Raw genomic sequence first — 15,562 nt, forward strand, 5'->3', positions numbered from 1 at the left:
TGAGAAAACAAATACAACTGGTTCCATCGTTACCTCCACCAGAAAAGAAACAGTGTGCTAGGTATTTACACAACATCAAAGCAGCGCGATCCCTCCCCCAGAGGCCAAGCAAGAGGCCCCAGAGACCTCCCCCTACAGGCCAAGCAAGACAGAAGGGCAGATGATACAAAGCACACTAATTGCTTGAGGTACCCACTGAAACTTATTGGTTGACAACCATGCCCTCTCATTGCTGAGAGGTGTAAGGCTTCAAATTCTTTACACACTTGCAAGTCTCATTCAACTAAATGAGGCTTACTTCTGAGTGGACATGCTGAGTATTGCACTGGAAGGCATATTTGGACTACAAAATACAGTATTTTAGCGCAGAACTAAAACCAGCCAACACAAAACACTTTTGAACTGAATTTAAAAGGGAAAGTTCTTAATGTTCCAGGGTTCCCTCCATGAGATGAAAAGCAAATAGTCATATTCTGGGGTAGTTAAACTTACCAACATTCATACTCTGAAAATGCGAGTTGGGAAGCTTGAATGGCATACAGAGGAAGTATGACATTATACATGTGGGCTGAGCAGACAGCCCTGGTGAGATGTAGAATAATTTGTCCTGTGGAATCCCAATGTCTGTAATCACTTTCCAATTCCCTGGAGCCCCAATGTCATCCCCAAAATGTTATAGGCATGATCCATTCTGCACTATTTATTATGCTTGGTTTCAAAAGGCAACTTTCCCTGCCCAACCCCAGCTCTTTTGTTGCCAGAGAGCTGAATCTGGCACCTTCTACATGCTGAAGATTGTGATGCAGTTTGAAATGGGACTGTGGATTTCATTTTAAGACAGACTTGCAGGATTTAATAGGTATCTGCTACATCCAGATGACATTTTCAACCTGGCTATAAAAGTGGCTATAGTTGGAAGAAAAATCTGATTTAAATTGAAAAAAAAAATTATTTTTATACACTTTGGTAAGATAGGCAAGGTGGTGTAAAATTAATTCAAAAGTAGCACAGACTAAGAAATGGGAAAAACAGGGGAACAGGCAGTGTCCTGGGTAATTCAGGAAGATGCAGGCCTTGAAGAGGCCCTTCAAGGGAAAAGGAAGGAAGGGGCTGGAAGAACAATGCAGTGAAGACATGCAGACAGAGGGAGGAGTCTGACAAAGGCAAAGCCAGGACTTGGATCCGTGGACAAGAGGAACTAGAGGCAGACAAGCCTGGGTGCAGTAGAGAGCCAGGGAGATGAAGTCAAGTTCTGCATGTAAAAGATTCCGGGTCACTTTCAGGCAGGCAGAGAAACGTCCCTATCTAGAACTCTGGAGAGCCTCTGCCACCCAGCAGGGTTTGATATGAGCTGATGGACCAGTGATCTGACTTGGCAGAAGGCAGCTTCCTATGTATATTCAGATGGATGCCATCCATGCATGGACAGGCTGCAGTGACGGCTCACTCAAGGTTCATGTTTCCTACAGGAAACTGAATAGACTTATTGTGTGCTACCAGTGCTGTTTTTTGTGGATTAGGACAGAAAGCTGAAGGTCTTCTGAGCCCAGAGATCAAACCTCTGGAACTGGCTTTCACACTAGGCGGGATGATCTGGAGAACCACCTGCTCCCACTTTTACCTTCTGTGTCCAGGTCTACAGCGAGATTCTGGAAGATATCCATAGGAGCTGAGTGAGTGATGGTGCTCATGGAGGGAGTGCTGCCTTTGTTGTGGATGTGCGCAATCGCCTGAGTACCTACATACAACACCAGGGCATTTATCAACTGGATATTGTAGCGATTGCCAGGCTCATTTGACACCTAGTAGAGCAAAATGCAGAGAAAGAAATCACCACCTCGGACACCAGACTAGAGCAAAGACACGTGCTTGTAATACTGAACAGTAGAATGCAAAAGCTGGAAGCTCCATCTGAGCAGGCAGGTTTCTTGCATTGTTTTGCCCTAACACTAACACCACACAGTCTGCAATGCATGTGCACAACATGACAAGCAGTTGTTTATCATGGAGAAACCAACAGAATTATGGGATGCTACTGCCTGGATTCAGTCAAACTGACCCATCAGTTAAGTGAGAATGATGTCAGACAGATCCTGTGCTGGGCCGTGCCATCCCATGGGGTCAGGCTCAGAAAGTAAAATCCCATTTCGCTGCAGAACTCAGTGCAGAGATGAGGGTGCATTTTAAGAAACTCCCCCACACCTTGTGTTGGCAGAAGCCCCTCACCTGCAGGTTGCTGCGCAAGTCAGATAGGAATGTAACTGGCGAGCGGGTTTTGAGATAGGAATCCAAATCTTTCTTGAACTGAGGTGGCATCACTCCAGTGAAGTTGGTGAGTATTCGTGGAGCAATATTAATTTCACTCAACATGTCAACCTGACAAACATACAGAATTTCAATATTCGAAAGCATTTGGTTACAGGATTCTTGCGTTAAAAACAATAGCCGGGGGGGGGGGGGACCAAGGCAATAAGGTAACTAAGCACAGTCCTGCTGACTGACACTGTGGGTCAAGTGAATCTTGGGGGCTGCAGTTCTTTAAATGCAAGAATTCCCAGCAGGTGCCTCAACACAGTCACAAATCATTAGGTATCAATGCTGTGTCCGTTTCAACAGAACATAATTATCAACAACACATGGTGAACCCTTGCCATTCTTATTTGTACTGTGTGCATTACCTTAAGGTTGGGAGTAAAAGGATCTGGAAGCCTCATATTACGCGGGAAGGCACTCAAGATCAGATTCCTCAGCTGAATACAGTTTGGAGGAATGACATCACAGAACCCGTAGTGGTAGTCACAAAGGAATTCAGGGAAATCGTGTAACAAGACCAGCAACACACGCAGAGTACCCTAGCAAAAAAAGGAAGAACTGACGGAACAGCACTATTCCCCTTCTCCCATGGCATCAAACCTATCCACTGCAGCAGACCACATGCCCTTTCCCTTCCCAACACTTCACTCCACATTGTATACTGGTTCAGTTAGCTTAGAATGGCAACCATCAGCTCAAAACTCCCAACTCACTCCATGACCACACTGGGCAGTGCTACTCTCTATCCCAGGGGTGCCCAAACCCTGGCCCTGGGGCCACTTGCGGCCCTCGAGGCCTCTTAATGTGGCCCTCAGGGAGCCCCCAGTCTCCAATGAGCCTCTGGCCCTCCGGAGATTTGTTGGAGCCCACACTGGCCCAACACAACCGCTCTCAGTGTGAGGGCGACTGTTTGACCTCTTGCATGAGATGTGGGATGAAGGCTCCCTCCACTGCTTGTTGTTTCACGTCTGTGATGCAGTAGTGGCAGCAAAGGAAAAGCCAGCCTTGCTTTGTGCAAGGCCTTTTATAGGCCTTGAGCTATTGCAAGACCTTCATTCATTCAGTTCATCTTTAATATATTCATTTATGTAAACTTATGTAAATTTATTCAAATTTTAAATGTAAATTAATTATTTTTCCCCCCGGCACCCAACATAGTGTCAGAGAGACGATGTGGCCCTCCTGCCAAAAACTTTGGACACCCCTGCTCTATCCCAGAGTCAGTCACCATCTCAACTATGAGTTGTAAAAGTTACTGGAAACTTTGGAAAAGTTCTATGAATACCATTAGTATTACTATTGCTACATGACAAGAAGGTGAGAAAAAATAGTGCAACCATTTCCTTATAGCAAAATAAGATACCTCCTTTCTATCAAATTAGTCCAATGATCTTACTAGCCTGGAACCACCAATAGTTAAACCTAGTTAATTTCCGTCAGGGTTCCACACACAGGCAGTCTTCTCTAGACATTCAATTTGAGATGCCCCTATTAGAAGTGTTGGGAAATGGACATGACTGTTGCTGCTGAGTAACGGTCATGCTGAAAGACTTCAGACCACCATTACACTGAACCAAGATCCATTAGCCACCAACAAGCCAAAGAGATCCTCAATGTAGTAGGGTGAAATAAAGCACACTGATTTCCATCAAATTCATTCCACAACATGTCTAGAACTGGATTGCTGATTTTGCTAAGTCCAGAAAGAAGCAAGCACTGCAACAAAAGTTTTAAAGGGTAAAACTAGAGGAAGATCCAAAACCACTGGCTATTTAAGTATGTGTGCCTGTTTTTAGATCAGGAATTCACTGCTCTGCTCCGTTCCAACTCCCCTCCCGTTCAAAATGCTCTTCCACAGTAGAATCCTGATCGACAGTATTCATTTACCTTGTAGAGAATTTGCATAGGTTTGGCAAGTTCCACATTTCTCAAAAAAGGAGCCAAGTACTTGAACAGATCAATCAACAGCTGGGCATACATAGGCCAGCCCTACAAAAAGCAATTACAGGAAAGCAGTTAGGAGACTTTGCTAGTGTATAACATATGGCTTAGTTCCCATCTAGCCCTACTGTGGGTTACACAATTCACAATCTATGACAGAGGCATCGTACAGCGCCAGCTTTTAATCTCAGAGATATCTGTAAGGGTGGGTGATCCAATTTTAACAGATTACATGTAGGTTTAACAGTTTAAATTTGAATGCAAGCTCAGTCATTTAAAAAAGAGAAATGTAAACTTCAAATGATCTTAATTGGATTTTTTTCAAAAACTGATTTTTATCCACTTTGAAAGTTCAAGTTTTCGTTCCTCTTAAGGCAAACTACTGCTATTTTCAGTTACATGGGGGGGGGGGATCAAATGAACATTTTCTGTCAAAAGCAGATATCCAAAAACTTTAAATGCCATAAAGTCATTCTAGTTAAACAAAACCTGCAAACCAAGGTGCATCCTTATTCCCTGTGGAAGCTTCGTAAATTACAGAAGATAAACTGCAGCCACACCTTCTGCTGTGGGGTATGTGCCAGCATTCTTGCAATAAATATCCGGTGGGAGATCAACTCTAGCCAAGCATAAACAAAACCTGGAGCTTTTGTAGGTCTCAGGATATGAAATGTATTACTGAAAGAAAGAGAATATAGAAGCTTTATGTCTGTGCTTTATAACATCAGAGGAGACTCTGTACTATAAGCCAGCCTGAGACTAGTCTGCCACTCTACAGCTTCATCACTAAATATACAGAGGACACCCAATGCTCTGTCCCCCCTTTCCACTGAGACAGAGTGAGGCTGCCAAGGTTGGTAACAGGCTGTGTATGAGGCCAAACAAACTGAACTTAAACCAGAGGCATCCCTGGTCAGCACAACTGTGATCTGGAAACAGGAGTTTCATCTATTTGGGCGAGGTACCATTCTTCTTGATAATTCAGGTGCTGAGTCTGGGGAGTGGGGGCTGCTACTGGACCCAGTTCCCAACCTGGATGGCTGGCGCTGGCTTCTCTCCACTTAAGACTGGTGTGCCAGCTCCATCTACTTCTGGAGAAAGCTGGTCTGGCTGCAGTGACACATACTGCATGGTAATACATCTCATTAGTCTGATAACACAGGCTAAGCTTGTTAAAAAGAACCACATATGTAAGGTAACATGGAATCATTAACACGTTACACAGAACAGGCCAATGGAAATTCCACAAGACCTACCAGAAGGCTGTGAGCGTCTGGAAGTTTATGGTTTCCAAGACATGTTCAGGGGCATTTAATTCTAACAGCAACATGATGAAAATGCGGTGGTAGGGAAGCTGCTGAAATTCACTTTGACGAACATCGTGATCCTGCAAGAGGACCCCCACCACTATCCCGAGAACCTACAGAAACAAACAAAGCCAAATGCTTAGAATGCTGCTTCTTCAAAGGGTTAGGAATGATGAGGTCTTTAAGCCACCTTGAGGCCCTATGAACAGTTGTATGCGTTTTTTTTAACTGAATGTCAATCACAAAATTCAAAGTCATGCTGTGCCAGTATTTTTGGAAGGTATCCAAGGCTAGGCCCCAAAATGCTGACCTAGAAGTAACTCTTCAGGAATACTTTCTGTGCAATCCCATTTAAGTGAATGGGGCTTGTGGAAGCCAACAAGGCACAAGCCTCTCTACTTCACACTTTTCTTAAGTGCTCAAAACGTGTCTCATATAACACTTCAACTCATCCTTACAAATTGGTGACTATGTTCATATTGTATATGGCCTGAGATTGGAGACTGGCTTACTAAAGAATACTTGAGTTTTCCTGCAGAGCCCAGATTTAATCCAGGGCATTCCTGGTTCATGTCTATGACACTACACTGCACCAGCTCCCACTTGCTTTAACTTGGCAGGTAGAGTCATGCCTCTTTCCCTCTAGGCCATCTCTGACATTTACTGCTCCCGCCCAACCTGCGAAGCACAGGGAACAAATGTTCTGTAGAGAGAAAAAGACTTTCCCAACCTTGTTGAGCAGGTTGATCTTTGTGACGGTGTTGGTTGCCTCGCCCGAGTGCTTCACCAGCAGTGCTATAAGGCGCACAAAGGCATCCAAGTTGTGGTAGCACTTGGCACGGATTATGGTCGGGTTTGCAGCTGGGTTGTGCTGCTGCTCAGCTTGAGCACGATAGCTGATTTCAACACACATTTCAGTGCAAAGACGAAAGAATCGTGTGATCAAGTCATCTGTTTTCAGGATTCCTTGCTGGTGCATCTGTATGGGGACAAAGGCAGACTCAGTTGGAGGAACTTCTCTTTTGTCCAGAAAGCAAAGTAGTGCAGTTTTTCCTAGACATACCAGAAAGTAAGCAGACTACATCTCAGCAAGGCTATTTTATAGGGCAGAGGTGCCCAAACCCTGGCCCGGGGGCCACTTGTGGCCCTCAGGGGCTCCCAATGCGGCCCCCGGGGAGTCCCCAATCTCTAATGAGCCTCTGGCCCTTCAGAAACTTGCTGGAGCCCATGCTAGCCTGATGCAATTGCTCTCAGCATGAGGACGACTGTTTGACCTCTTACCTGAGCTGTGGGACAAGGGCTCCTTCCACTACTTGCTGTTTCACCTCTGTGATGCAGCAGTGGCAGCAAAGGAATGGCTGGCCTTGCTTTGTGCAAGGCCTTTTATAGACCTTAAGCTACTGCAAGACCCTCATTCATTCATATAAGTTCCACCTCTAATAAATTCATTTATGTAAATTTATTCAAATTTTAAATGTAAATTAATCCTTTTTTTCCCCGGCCCCCGACACAGTGTCAGAGAGATGGTGTGGCCCTCTTGCCAAAACGTTTGGACACCCCTGTTATAGGGCAACAATTGCTGAGGCATCTTGAGACCATGTGCTGTGTTACAGGGTGGCAGTAGAGCATTTCTATGTAGTTCAAGCCGTTTGTCACAAAGGTCATGCCTACTGTGCTGGTGAGGAAGCAACACCACCACCCATGTGGACCCCAGATACGGGTATTACTGGTCCAGCACAGTGCCTGAGGGCAAACCATGAAAACAGTTTCCACTCTGCTGCAGGGAGACATTCACACTCCCTTAGTTACACCTGCCAGAAATTTCTGCTACCAAGCATTGCTTGAGCAGCAAGAGAGAATTCTGCATCCACACAGGTTTCTGATGTTCAGGGAAAGAACAAAAGCTGTGTTTTTACTGACAGCAGAATACACAAATGTGCACACTATCACTGAAAGTGGAATCAGTTCTTGCAACCTGCTGTTTCTTAGCATGGAGGTGTGGAGCTGCCATTCCAGAGATGCTCTCAAGTAGGAATAGGAGGTAGCTAAAAGCAAAGCACATTTCCTAACATCAACTGACACCTTGGACACACTGAAGGTGGATGCAAGTATCGCTTGCTCAGCTCTGACAGCTTGGTGTTGATCCTTCCCCTCTTGGTCTGGGGTTGGGAAAAGAAAATTCATGTGTTTACTGTCTGAGGAAAGGGGAAAGACTTTCTGAAAAAAATTGGCATATAGGCCATTCCTTCCAGTGAAGCTGTGGATAGAAGGATAGTGGTAACTCTGCTGAGGCCTGCAAATAATAATCCATGTCTCACTCTGCAGGACAGAGCAATAAAGCTTAGAAGTCAGCAACTGAGCCTGCTTCCTGAAATGGGCAGGATTCAGGGCACCACTAGAAACTGGAGGAGTCCTGCCTTTTGGTGATGAAGCACCTCGCTAAAGACTGTGCTACCACCCTGCCAGAACTGTGCAACAAGGCAGCAACTTCCCACTTTTAATCCATCCAAAAAGTATCATGATACTATTATTCCAACAAATTTTATAAACTTGCAACACTGATGAAAAACATTTTCCAGCACATAACAAGACCATACAATGTATAAGCAAGAATGTGACAGCCTTGATTGGATCACTTACCACACAGCTAAGGAAGAGTTCCCAACCAAGGCTCTCTGCACTGGCCAGTTAGTGCGAGGAACAGAACCAACACCTTAGTCACTCGGGTCATTTAAACACCCCAACTGCTTGAGAGCCTCTTCTCTGTGAGCAACTCCCACACAACCAGCACAATATTTAAAGGGCTCAACTCTGGGGACCCACTTCACAGGTTTTTCCCATAGTGGAGTAGCCAATCCTGTGGTCAGGATAACTGGCTGGTTAGCCAGGTGTTGGGGCCATCTGAACTTTCTTCTGGCTGAGTGGGCACTCCTCACAGAGTAACAGGTCCCACATGGTTGCAGTATGATTTGAAGCCGCCGCCCCCCCCCTCCGCTAACATACAAAAGTTTGGGACAGGTATACTAGGTACAGAGGTCTGCTTAGCACACAGGTACAGCAGGTTGTGTTCACGTGACGAGGAGAACTCTGGGGGATTCAATGCTACACATCACTGTACTTTATCCTGAGGGCATCATACCCCAATTCTGTTGAATAAAAAGCACCTCTCTTTTCCACAGCTCTACCTGTCCAACAAATGCTGAGAACGCTTTGGTGCTGTCACGACCAGCTGCAGCTGAGTGGTAGAGATTCACCCACTCCCTCAGGAGATATTCAGCCTTCTCCCTCAGGCCAGGTGGATCATCATACTCAGAGGCCTGAGAGATTCCAGAATGCATCATGAAGTTGGGCCCTCCATGAGCACGATCGATCATGGCTTCATAGTTGGCCCGCACCACTTCCATTAGCTGTGGTAATCTGGAAAAAAATCCAGAACATGCAAGTTCAGTTTCAGATAGGAGGGAATGCGTGCACAGATCCAAAAACAATCTACAGTCCCAGAATGCATTCTGAAGTACTTCCCAGGAAACACAGGCAGAGTCCAATTAAGAGGCAACTTCTCCAGGGAGAGGGCCACACCGCTTTCTTCAGAGCAGCTCTGTCTCGCAAGTAAAGCAGCAGCCATCTTTTGAGTTCTTTAACGCCCTTCAGTTTTATTTTATTTGCAGGACCTTCCCTCACCTTACCTTCCCTACTTTTCCCCCTCAGGGACCGAGGGGACTACCGAGGGAGGAAGGCGTCAAGACTGCCGGAGGGATGAGCCATCTTCATCCTTTGAAACTGTGGCCTATCCTACCCAAGCATGGCCTGCCCACTGCCAACATCACTGCCTTTCAAAGTGAAGCTGAGAAGATGCCACTGTTGCAGCAAATGCATAGGGAGTGTTGAGTGGTATCTGGCTATGAAGCAAAGATCTGAAACAGACCTCCATAAAATTTGAATTATCAATACACACCAGTCAAGTGGCAAACTGCATAGCATAGAAGAGAGTGACCAAAATGATTACTAGGCTGGGGCACCCTTAATATTTCTTTACCCAGGACTCCTTGCCACAGGATGTGGTGGTGACATCCAGCCTAGATGCCTTTAAAATAGGATTGGACAGATTTCTGGAGGAAAACTCCATCACAGATTACAAGCCATGATGGATATGTACAGTCTGAGATTAGCTGGTCGCTCAATATGAGGGCCGGTTAGGAATTTTTTTCTGTCATCCAAATTGGCTGTGGTTGGCACCTTTTTCGCCTACCCCAGACTGGCAAAGGAGGGGAGGTACATTCAGTAGGTTTCACGCATTAAAAATTAGTCACTGTGCTTAAAGTAGCACAAGTTAAACCTAACTGCAATCTGGTGTCTTCGCAGGGGGTGTGAATGTAAATAAAATGCTAGATGCAAAGAGGTGAGAGCGAGATGCAAATATCATGTGGTCTTGTGTTTGCTCCTTGAGGCATCTGGTGGGCTGCTGTGAGATACAGGAAGCTGGACTAGATGGGCCCTGGGCCTGATCCAGCAGGGCTCTTATGTTCTTTGCACCATTTCGAAAAGCAGGTGGTGGAAATCTTTATTTGAATGTTCCCCTATATCAAGAACTTCCTAAACACAGAAAATCTGCACATAAGGGTTCCTATCTAGCCTTCCCCCCCCCTCAACTGACTATTTTCTAGGTGCAGGGAATTCTCTGATATCAAGGAACATTCAACCTATAACAGTTATCTCAAGTCACATTCTGAGGAAGATTGTACTGTATAATCCTTCCAAATAAGCAATTTGGCTCTAAACCAGAAGGGGTAATGGATTCCAGTGGAAAGGCTTTGTCAGGATTATGTAGAAACGTGAAGAACTCACTGGCATTAACATATATTCCTACACAATTAGTTAAAATGGGAATTCAAGGCAGGGTGGATCAAAACTCTAAATACACTAGAATTACACAGCAATACCAAGACACAGAAAGAACAGAAGATAGGCACGACTGGACCTCTGTTAAGTTTTACAAAAGCACATGCTAGACACTTCGCAAGGCTTGCACTAGCAACAGATTCTTCTGACATTACCCTTCAGGTGCATTCCCTCTTGAGTGTGCATTGATTCTCATCAGAGTTTCAATGGTGTGAAATAGATCTGCTTCTGTTATGTGAGCAACACTCCTTTCGTCCACCAAGAGGATTTTCACCAACTGCATTGCGAATGCCACAGCCATATAGTTCAAGCCATTCTCCATTGACTGCCAAGAAAAGGGCAAAAGGGTGAGCTCTTTTCCTTCAACAGCATTCAAAGATTTCCTGAAAAGTTACTTCCTGAATCTCACCTGCGCTAAGTGAAGGTCATACTGCTGCATGTTTACTAAGTGGTTACGAATCAGTAGCTCCACTGCTTCTACATTGTATTTATATTCATCTCGACATTCAATCAGGCACCTGGAAAAGATAAACATTTTCTTATGCCAAACTGTCTTCCAATCATAATATCCACAGTAGAAATTTGGGAAATTAAACTATTCTTTAAATGAACCACAGGTTCAACTGAGCTCTCACTTCTGTGACTGCACTGGACCACTAATGGCCTATGACAAGGAAAAATACACACGTTGACAAGCTTGGTGGCCAGGAAAAAGTAAGGAGACAGGAACGCATCTCTAAATATTGACCAAAGCAACCCCAGTTTTAGGAATGCAACAGATAATTTGATTAGGGTTCTTCTGCTGGCTGTGTGTCAGCCAGCACCTTTGCATTTCCCTTAAACGCCCATAAATACTGGCAGCCAATCCAAATGATTTTTGCAATTCAAAACACAAAGATGTTTTGATGCAAAGATGACCTGAGTCCTTGCAATGTTTCTGGATCTCCAAATTGCTGCATGGAATCCCCAGCACATCAGACCAGCCTGCCTGTCTCCAGGAACAGTATTAACTACCATTGTGCTTTGAACTCTTGCTTTCTTCTCCAGTATCCCAAATCTCTACCTCCCTCCTTCTTCCTTGTCTCAATTTACAGACTGGGGTGAAAAATAAGAATTACTTGACTTCCTTTCCTGATTGTTCTCCCACGTACACCAAATACACACTGCACTCATCCATCCACAATAAGAAGGGTACAGCTACACATTTGTTAATTAGGATTTCTTATTGCATTTTTATAGAACTACTGGTGAACAGGGTATCTGGGGTATACAATTCGATGTCTATTTTTTTACAACACATTTTTAATTCTTTCAATTGGAAGCGCTCTCTCCCCCCCCCAGCAGTTTTCTTTTTCCCTTGAGACAGTGCTGGGTTTTGCACCCAATCTAAAGATTCCTTATCAAGGAGCTGTTTTGCTTTGCCTCAGGTAAGTTTTCCTTAGGAGAGGCAAGACTGACCATCCTGTGTTCCTGATGGAAGAACTATTAATACATGCAGTTCCCCTGCTAACAGGGGTGGCACAAAACTTACAGCCTGTGGTAAAATAGCCCAGGCAGCACTACTGAAGGTCAGTGAAATGAATACTTGCATTCAAATAAACAAGCATGAAGAACCTTTCAAAATACAGACTTTTCATTGTCACAATGACAAATAGAAGGGGAGAAAGCACTTCTCTCATAGTTACATCAATAGATAAAGCATAGATCAATTCTGTGCCTTGAAGGCAGGATTACAGGCCAGAAAGCAGGATTGATTTTTTTAATCAAATGCAATTTTAACTGTTTTATGTGGTCCACTGGAGTTTGTCCTGTTTTATTGTTTTATTATTGTTTTCATTCTGTACAGTTTTAATTTTGTAAGCTGCCTTGATTGCCCTTACAAGGAGAAAGGCAGGATATAATTTTTTAAAGAAAATAAACTGCATGACGGACCACACACTGAGGAGCCAAATGACCGATAAAGGTCAGGACTAGCACTGGCAGCCTTTAAGAGTGACAAGTATATTGTTTTCTGTTCAACTTTTTGAGTTGGGAGAGGAAGAGATTTTGGAACTTGAAACACGCAAGTCAAATTCTGATAGTTAGCACCCCATCATGGAACTACACTGGCTGCCTGTTGCCAGAGTCACCGTACATACACATAACAGACATAATGCTGACAACGTCAGTCAACTCCAGTTTCTGTTATTTAATAAGGCTCCCCGCTTCTGAGGTAAATGTCCTCATTCGTAACCCACTGGGTTATTACTGACCTTGTGATCTGCTTGTTACACCATGGAGACCCATAGGCACGGCCATCTTGCAATGCTTTTAACACAAGCAAATGACACTCTCGGTAGCGGAGGAGAAGGTCAGCATCTGCACCACTGGTCGCATCCAGCAGTCCCTCCACAGCCTGCATGAGGAGCAGCAATACAAACTTACTTGAGCCCCTCAGATACAATGGATTCTGGCTACAACCTTCTTGTTTTCTTATAGGACTACTGAGGTCACGCAATTATGGCACACCCACTTTACCAACCACAGCGGTTAAGACGCAGCATGCCAGAGGGCAAGAAAAACCCATCACGGCATTTTGCACTGTTCTGTTTACCATCTGAAAGATAGCTTCCTTTTAACAGGAAGCATTGTCCCTCCACCCAACCCATAATTTGCATTTTAAACATAGCTGCAATCTGGTGCAATTCCCACAAGTGGCTCATACATTGTCACTGCGTAGGGTGTTTGCAATACTCTTAACAAAACCTTGAACAAAAAAGTAGCGGGTCTGGAGGAAGTGCTGCTTCTCTCTCCCACCAGTCCCTCCAAGATATGACAAGTAGGAGTTACGTGTTCATAACAATAAATTCACCTTCTGGAGCAGCCCAAGAGCTGCAATGGCATCCCGTGAGTTACGAGCCACAACAACAGCTTCCAAGAGGCTTCGTAAGGCCTGCGTTTGTGGATTCATAGCGAGGGTATGAGGAATGGACTGCAGGTGCTGCTCCAGTTCTGTCATGCATTTATCATAAATCTGTGCTACATCATCTGTTGCCCAGGCTTGCTGATTTAAGAAGAACAAACATTAATTAGGCTAGCGCACAGATCCTTTCCAGCTCTCATCAGCCTCAGAGAAATTACTAACAGTATTTAAATACCACTTTTGAACAAAAAGTTCACAATAAATAGCACTTTTATTCAAACTGACTCTTGGCTAAAAGGGTAAACCAACAACAGATTTTACTGTGAGTCAAGGGACTGTGATTTTACTGTGAGTCAAGGGAGTAAAACCCACTGAATTCAGCAGAACTAAACATGAGAGTAAACAAGGTTAGAATTACACCGTCATGTAAATAGCTCCTTCAGATAAGAATTCTTCCAATTTCTTTCTGAAGGATTTTAGGTTGACTTACAAAGAATGCAGAAACTAGAACATACTTTGAAGGCCAACATGCTTGTGACTTCGCTGATCTTCCACAATTGAGTTATGATGGCTTAGTTTACACTAGCCCTCCACAAAGACTGCCCCATTCAAACGTTCTCAAATGGATTTCTACCTTCATGGGCTGGGCCAGGATCCCTGTGGGTTGGGTTGAGTCATTGGTGGGTAAGAAACCAGGGACATTGCGTGCAAACTCTTCATAAACAGCAAGCTGCTTTGGGTCCACACCACCAACCTTAAACAAAAGTAGGAAATACTGCATTTAACAGAATTGTCAGCAAAACACTTCCATGGGCAGAACTAATACATGAACATCCCAGCACAGCCCTACACCTGGAGATCACACACTGTACAATTAAACTGGCAGTCCAATTCTCATCTAGTAAGGAAGATCAATCAAGAAAGGCTACCCCGCTCCCAATTCAGAACACAAAGCTTGAGCAGAAGTGGGTAGCTCTAAGTCAAGAACTCAACATTTCACTGCACAGAGTTCTTTGATGGCACTACGGAATAATTAAAACTTACAAAGTACAGTCAGACCTCAGTACCTGCAGGGGATCCACCCCCCCCCCCCCGGTGGATACTAAAATCCATGGATAAACAAGTCTGCATGTCTGGTCCATAGAATCTCCAGACGCAAAAAGAGATGTTCTCCAGTAGTTGTCCAGATGTGTTCTGAAGCCCACAAAGGCCAACGAACCTCAGAAACACTTCCAGAGGTGCCAGAAAGGCACTTTCTGGTTTTTACAAACTGTGTGAGGCCCCTGTGGGCCTCAGAAAGGCTCCCAGACATGACCAGAGAACACCTCTGGTTGTACCTGAGAGCTCAGGTCTGGTCTCCACTGCAGGTTCAGACCTAGGGTTAGTTAAAACTGCGTCCCAAATCCACAGATATGAGGCAGGACCTGCACAAGCTTTTCCCACACACTATACAGGTCACTTGCACATGAAGGGCTGACTCCTAGCAATAAATTATCAAGGCACCGTGAGACAAATGCAGCACTCTTGTGCGTTATGGAATTGAGCAACTGTGCTTATTGCGAAGTTCCATTCTGGTCAGCAGGCAGTAAGAGATGAACTGGGCTTCAACGAACCCAGCATGATCCTCCCTTCCCACTGAACTTCAGTTGCTCAGGAGCAAGCAACTCTCAATGAGTGCCACAGCAGTCACTAAATTTTGTCTTTCTGACAAGGTGCTTCAGTTCATGCTTTCTTCAACAACTGATGTAACTGCTCCAGATTCAGCGGCAGTTGAACAATGACAAAAGGGCAACTTTTGCTGGGGAACAATGACAAAAGGGAAACTGCCTTCATACACTGATTGAAGGCTTCTCAGAAGCACCTGCTTGGCCATTGTGATATGATACAATGTGTTGCTCTTATGTTCTTATACCATCACATGGCACTGGAATCTGAAGCTATCCATGCGGGTTACTAGGAGACATCCCTTTTTTCTGGTTAATCTTCAAACAGACTCCCCAAGTTTTCTTTCTATTCAGCAATGGAAGGTCAGTCAGCTACTCCCCTTACAGAGTGTGCAATGCTAACTCAATAATCACCTGGGACAGATCTTTAGGCTTTTACATTTGGGGAAAGATTCCCACCTCTGAACTGTTTTCTGCTTCTATATATTTTAAGTTGAACCCCAAAAGATTACTTTTGCCTCAGGTCAGTTTTTTTA

The 15,562-nt window shown here is 44.5% G+C and overlaps 1 protein-coding gene across 8 annotated transcripts in view; it reads right to left on the reverse strand.

The window, feature by feature from the left end:
- CNOT1 (CCR4-NOT transcription complex subunit 1) overlaps positions 1-15,562 on the reverse strand; it is a 77,011-nt gene that overhangs the window by 2,181 nt on the left and 59,268 nt on the right. For 4 of the 8 annotated variants that reach the window (XM_066637773.1, XM_066637771.1, XM_066637772.1 and 1 more), the window contains exons 34-46: positions 13,997-14,116; positions 13,312-13,503; positions 12,713-12,855; positions 10,870-10,978; positions 10,616-10,785; positions 8,747-8,978; positions 6,292-6,540; positions 5,511-5,674; positions 4,815-4,932; positions 4,201-4,302; positions 2,679-2,852; positions 2,227-2,376; positions 1,622-1,802 (exon numbers count right to left, since the gene is read on the reverse strand). In XM_066637773.1, the coding sequence (XP_066493870.1) occupies positions 1,622-1,802; positions 2,227-2,376; positions 2,679-2,852; positions 4,201-4,302; positions 4,815-4,932; positions 5,511-5,674; positions 6,292-6,540; positions 8,747-8,978; positions 10,616-10,785; positions 10,870-10,978; positions 12,713-12,855; positions 13,312-13,503; positions 13,997-14,116 (2,104 nt within the window). Of the gene's footprint in view, positions 1-1,621; positions 1,803-2,226; positions 2,377-2,678; positions 2,853-4,200; positions 4,303-4,814; positions 4,933-5,510; positions 5,675-6,291; positions 6,541-8,725; positions 8,979-10,615; positions 10,786-10,869; positions 10,979-12,712; positions 12,856-13,311; positions 13,504-13,996; positions 14,117-15,562 lie in introns of all 8 variants that reach the window. The other 4 variants (XM_066637768.1, XM_066637766.1, XM_066637767.1 and 1 more) reach the window with 1 other exon arrangement.

The sequence above is a fragment of the Tiliqua scincoides genome, chromosome 9 (genome assembly GCF_035046505.1).
Source record: "Tiliqua scincoides isolate rTilSci1 chromosome 9, rTilSci1.hap2, whole genome shotgun sequence".
NCBI classification, from domain to species: Eukaryota; Metazoa; Chordata; class Lepidosauria; order Squamata; family Scincidae; genus Tiliqua; species Tiliqua scincoides.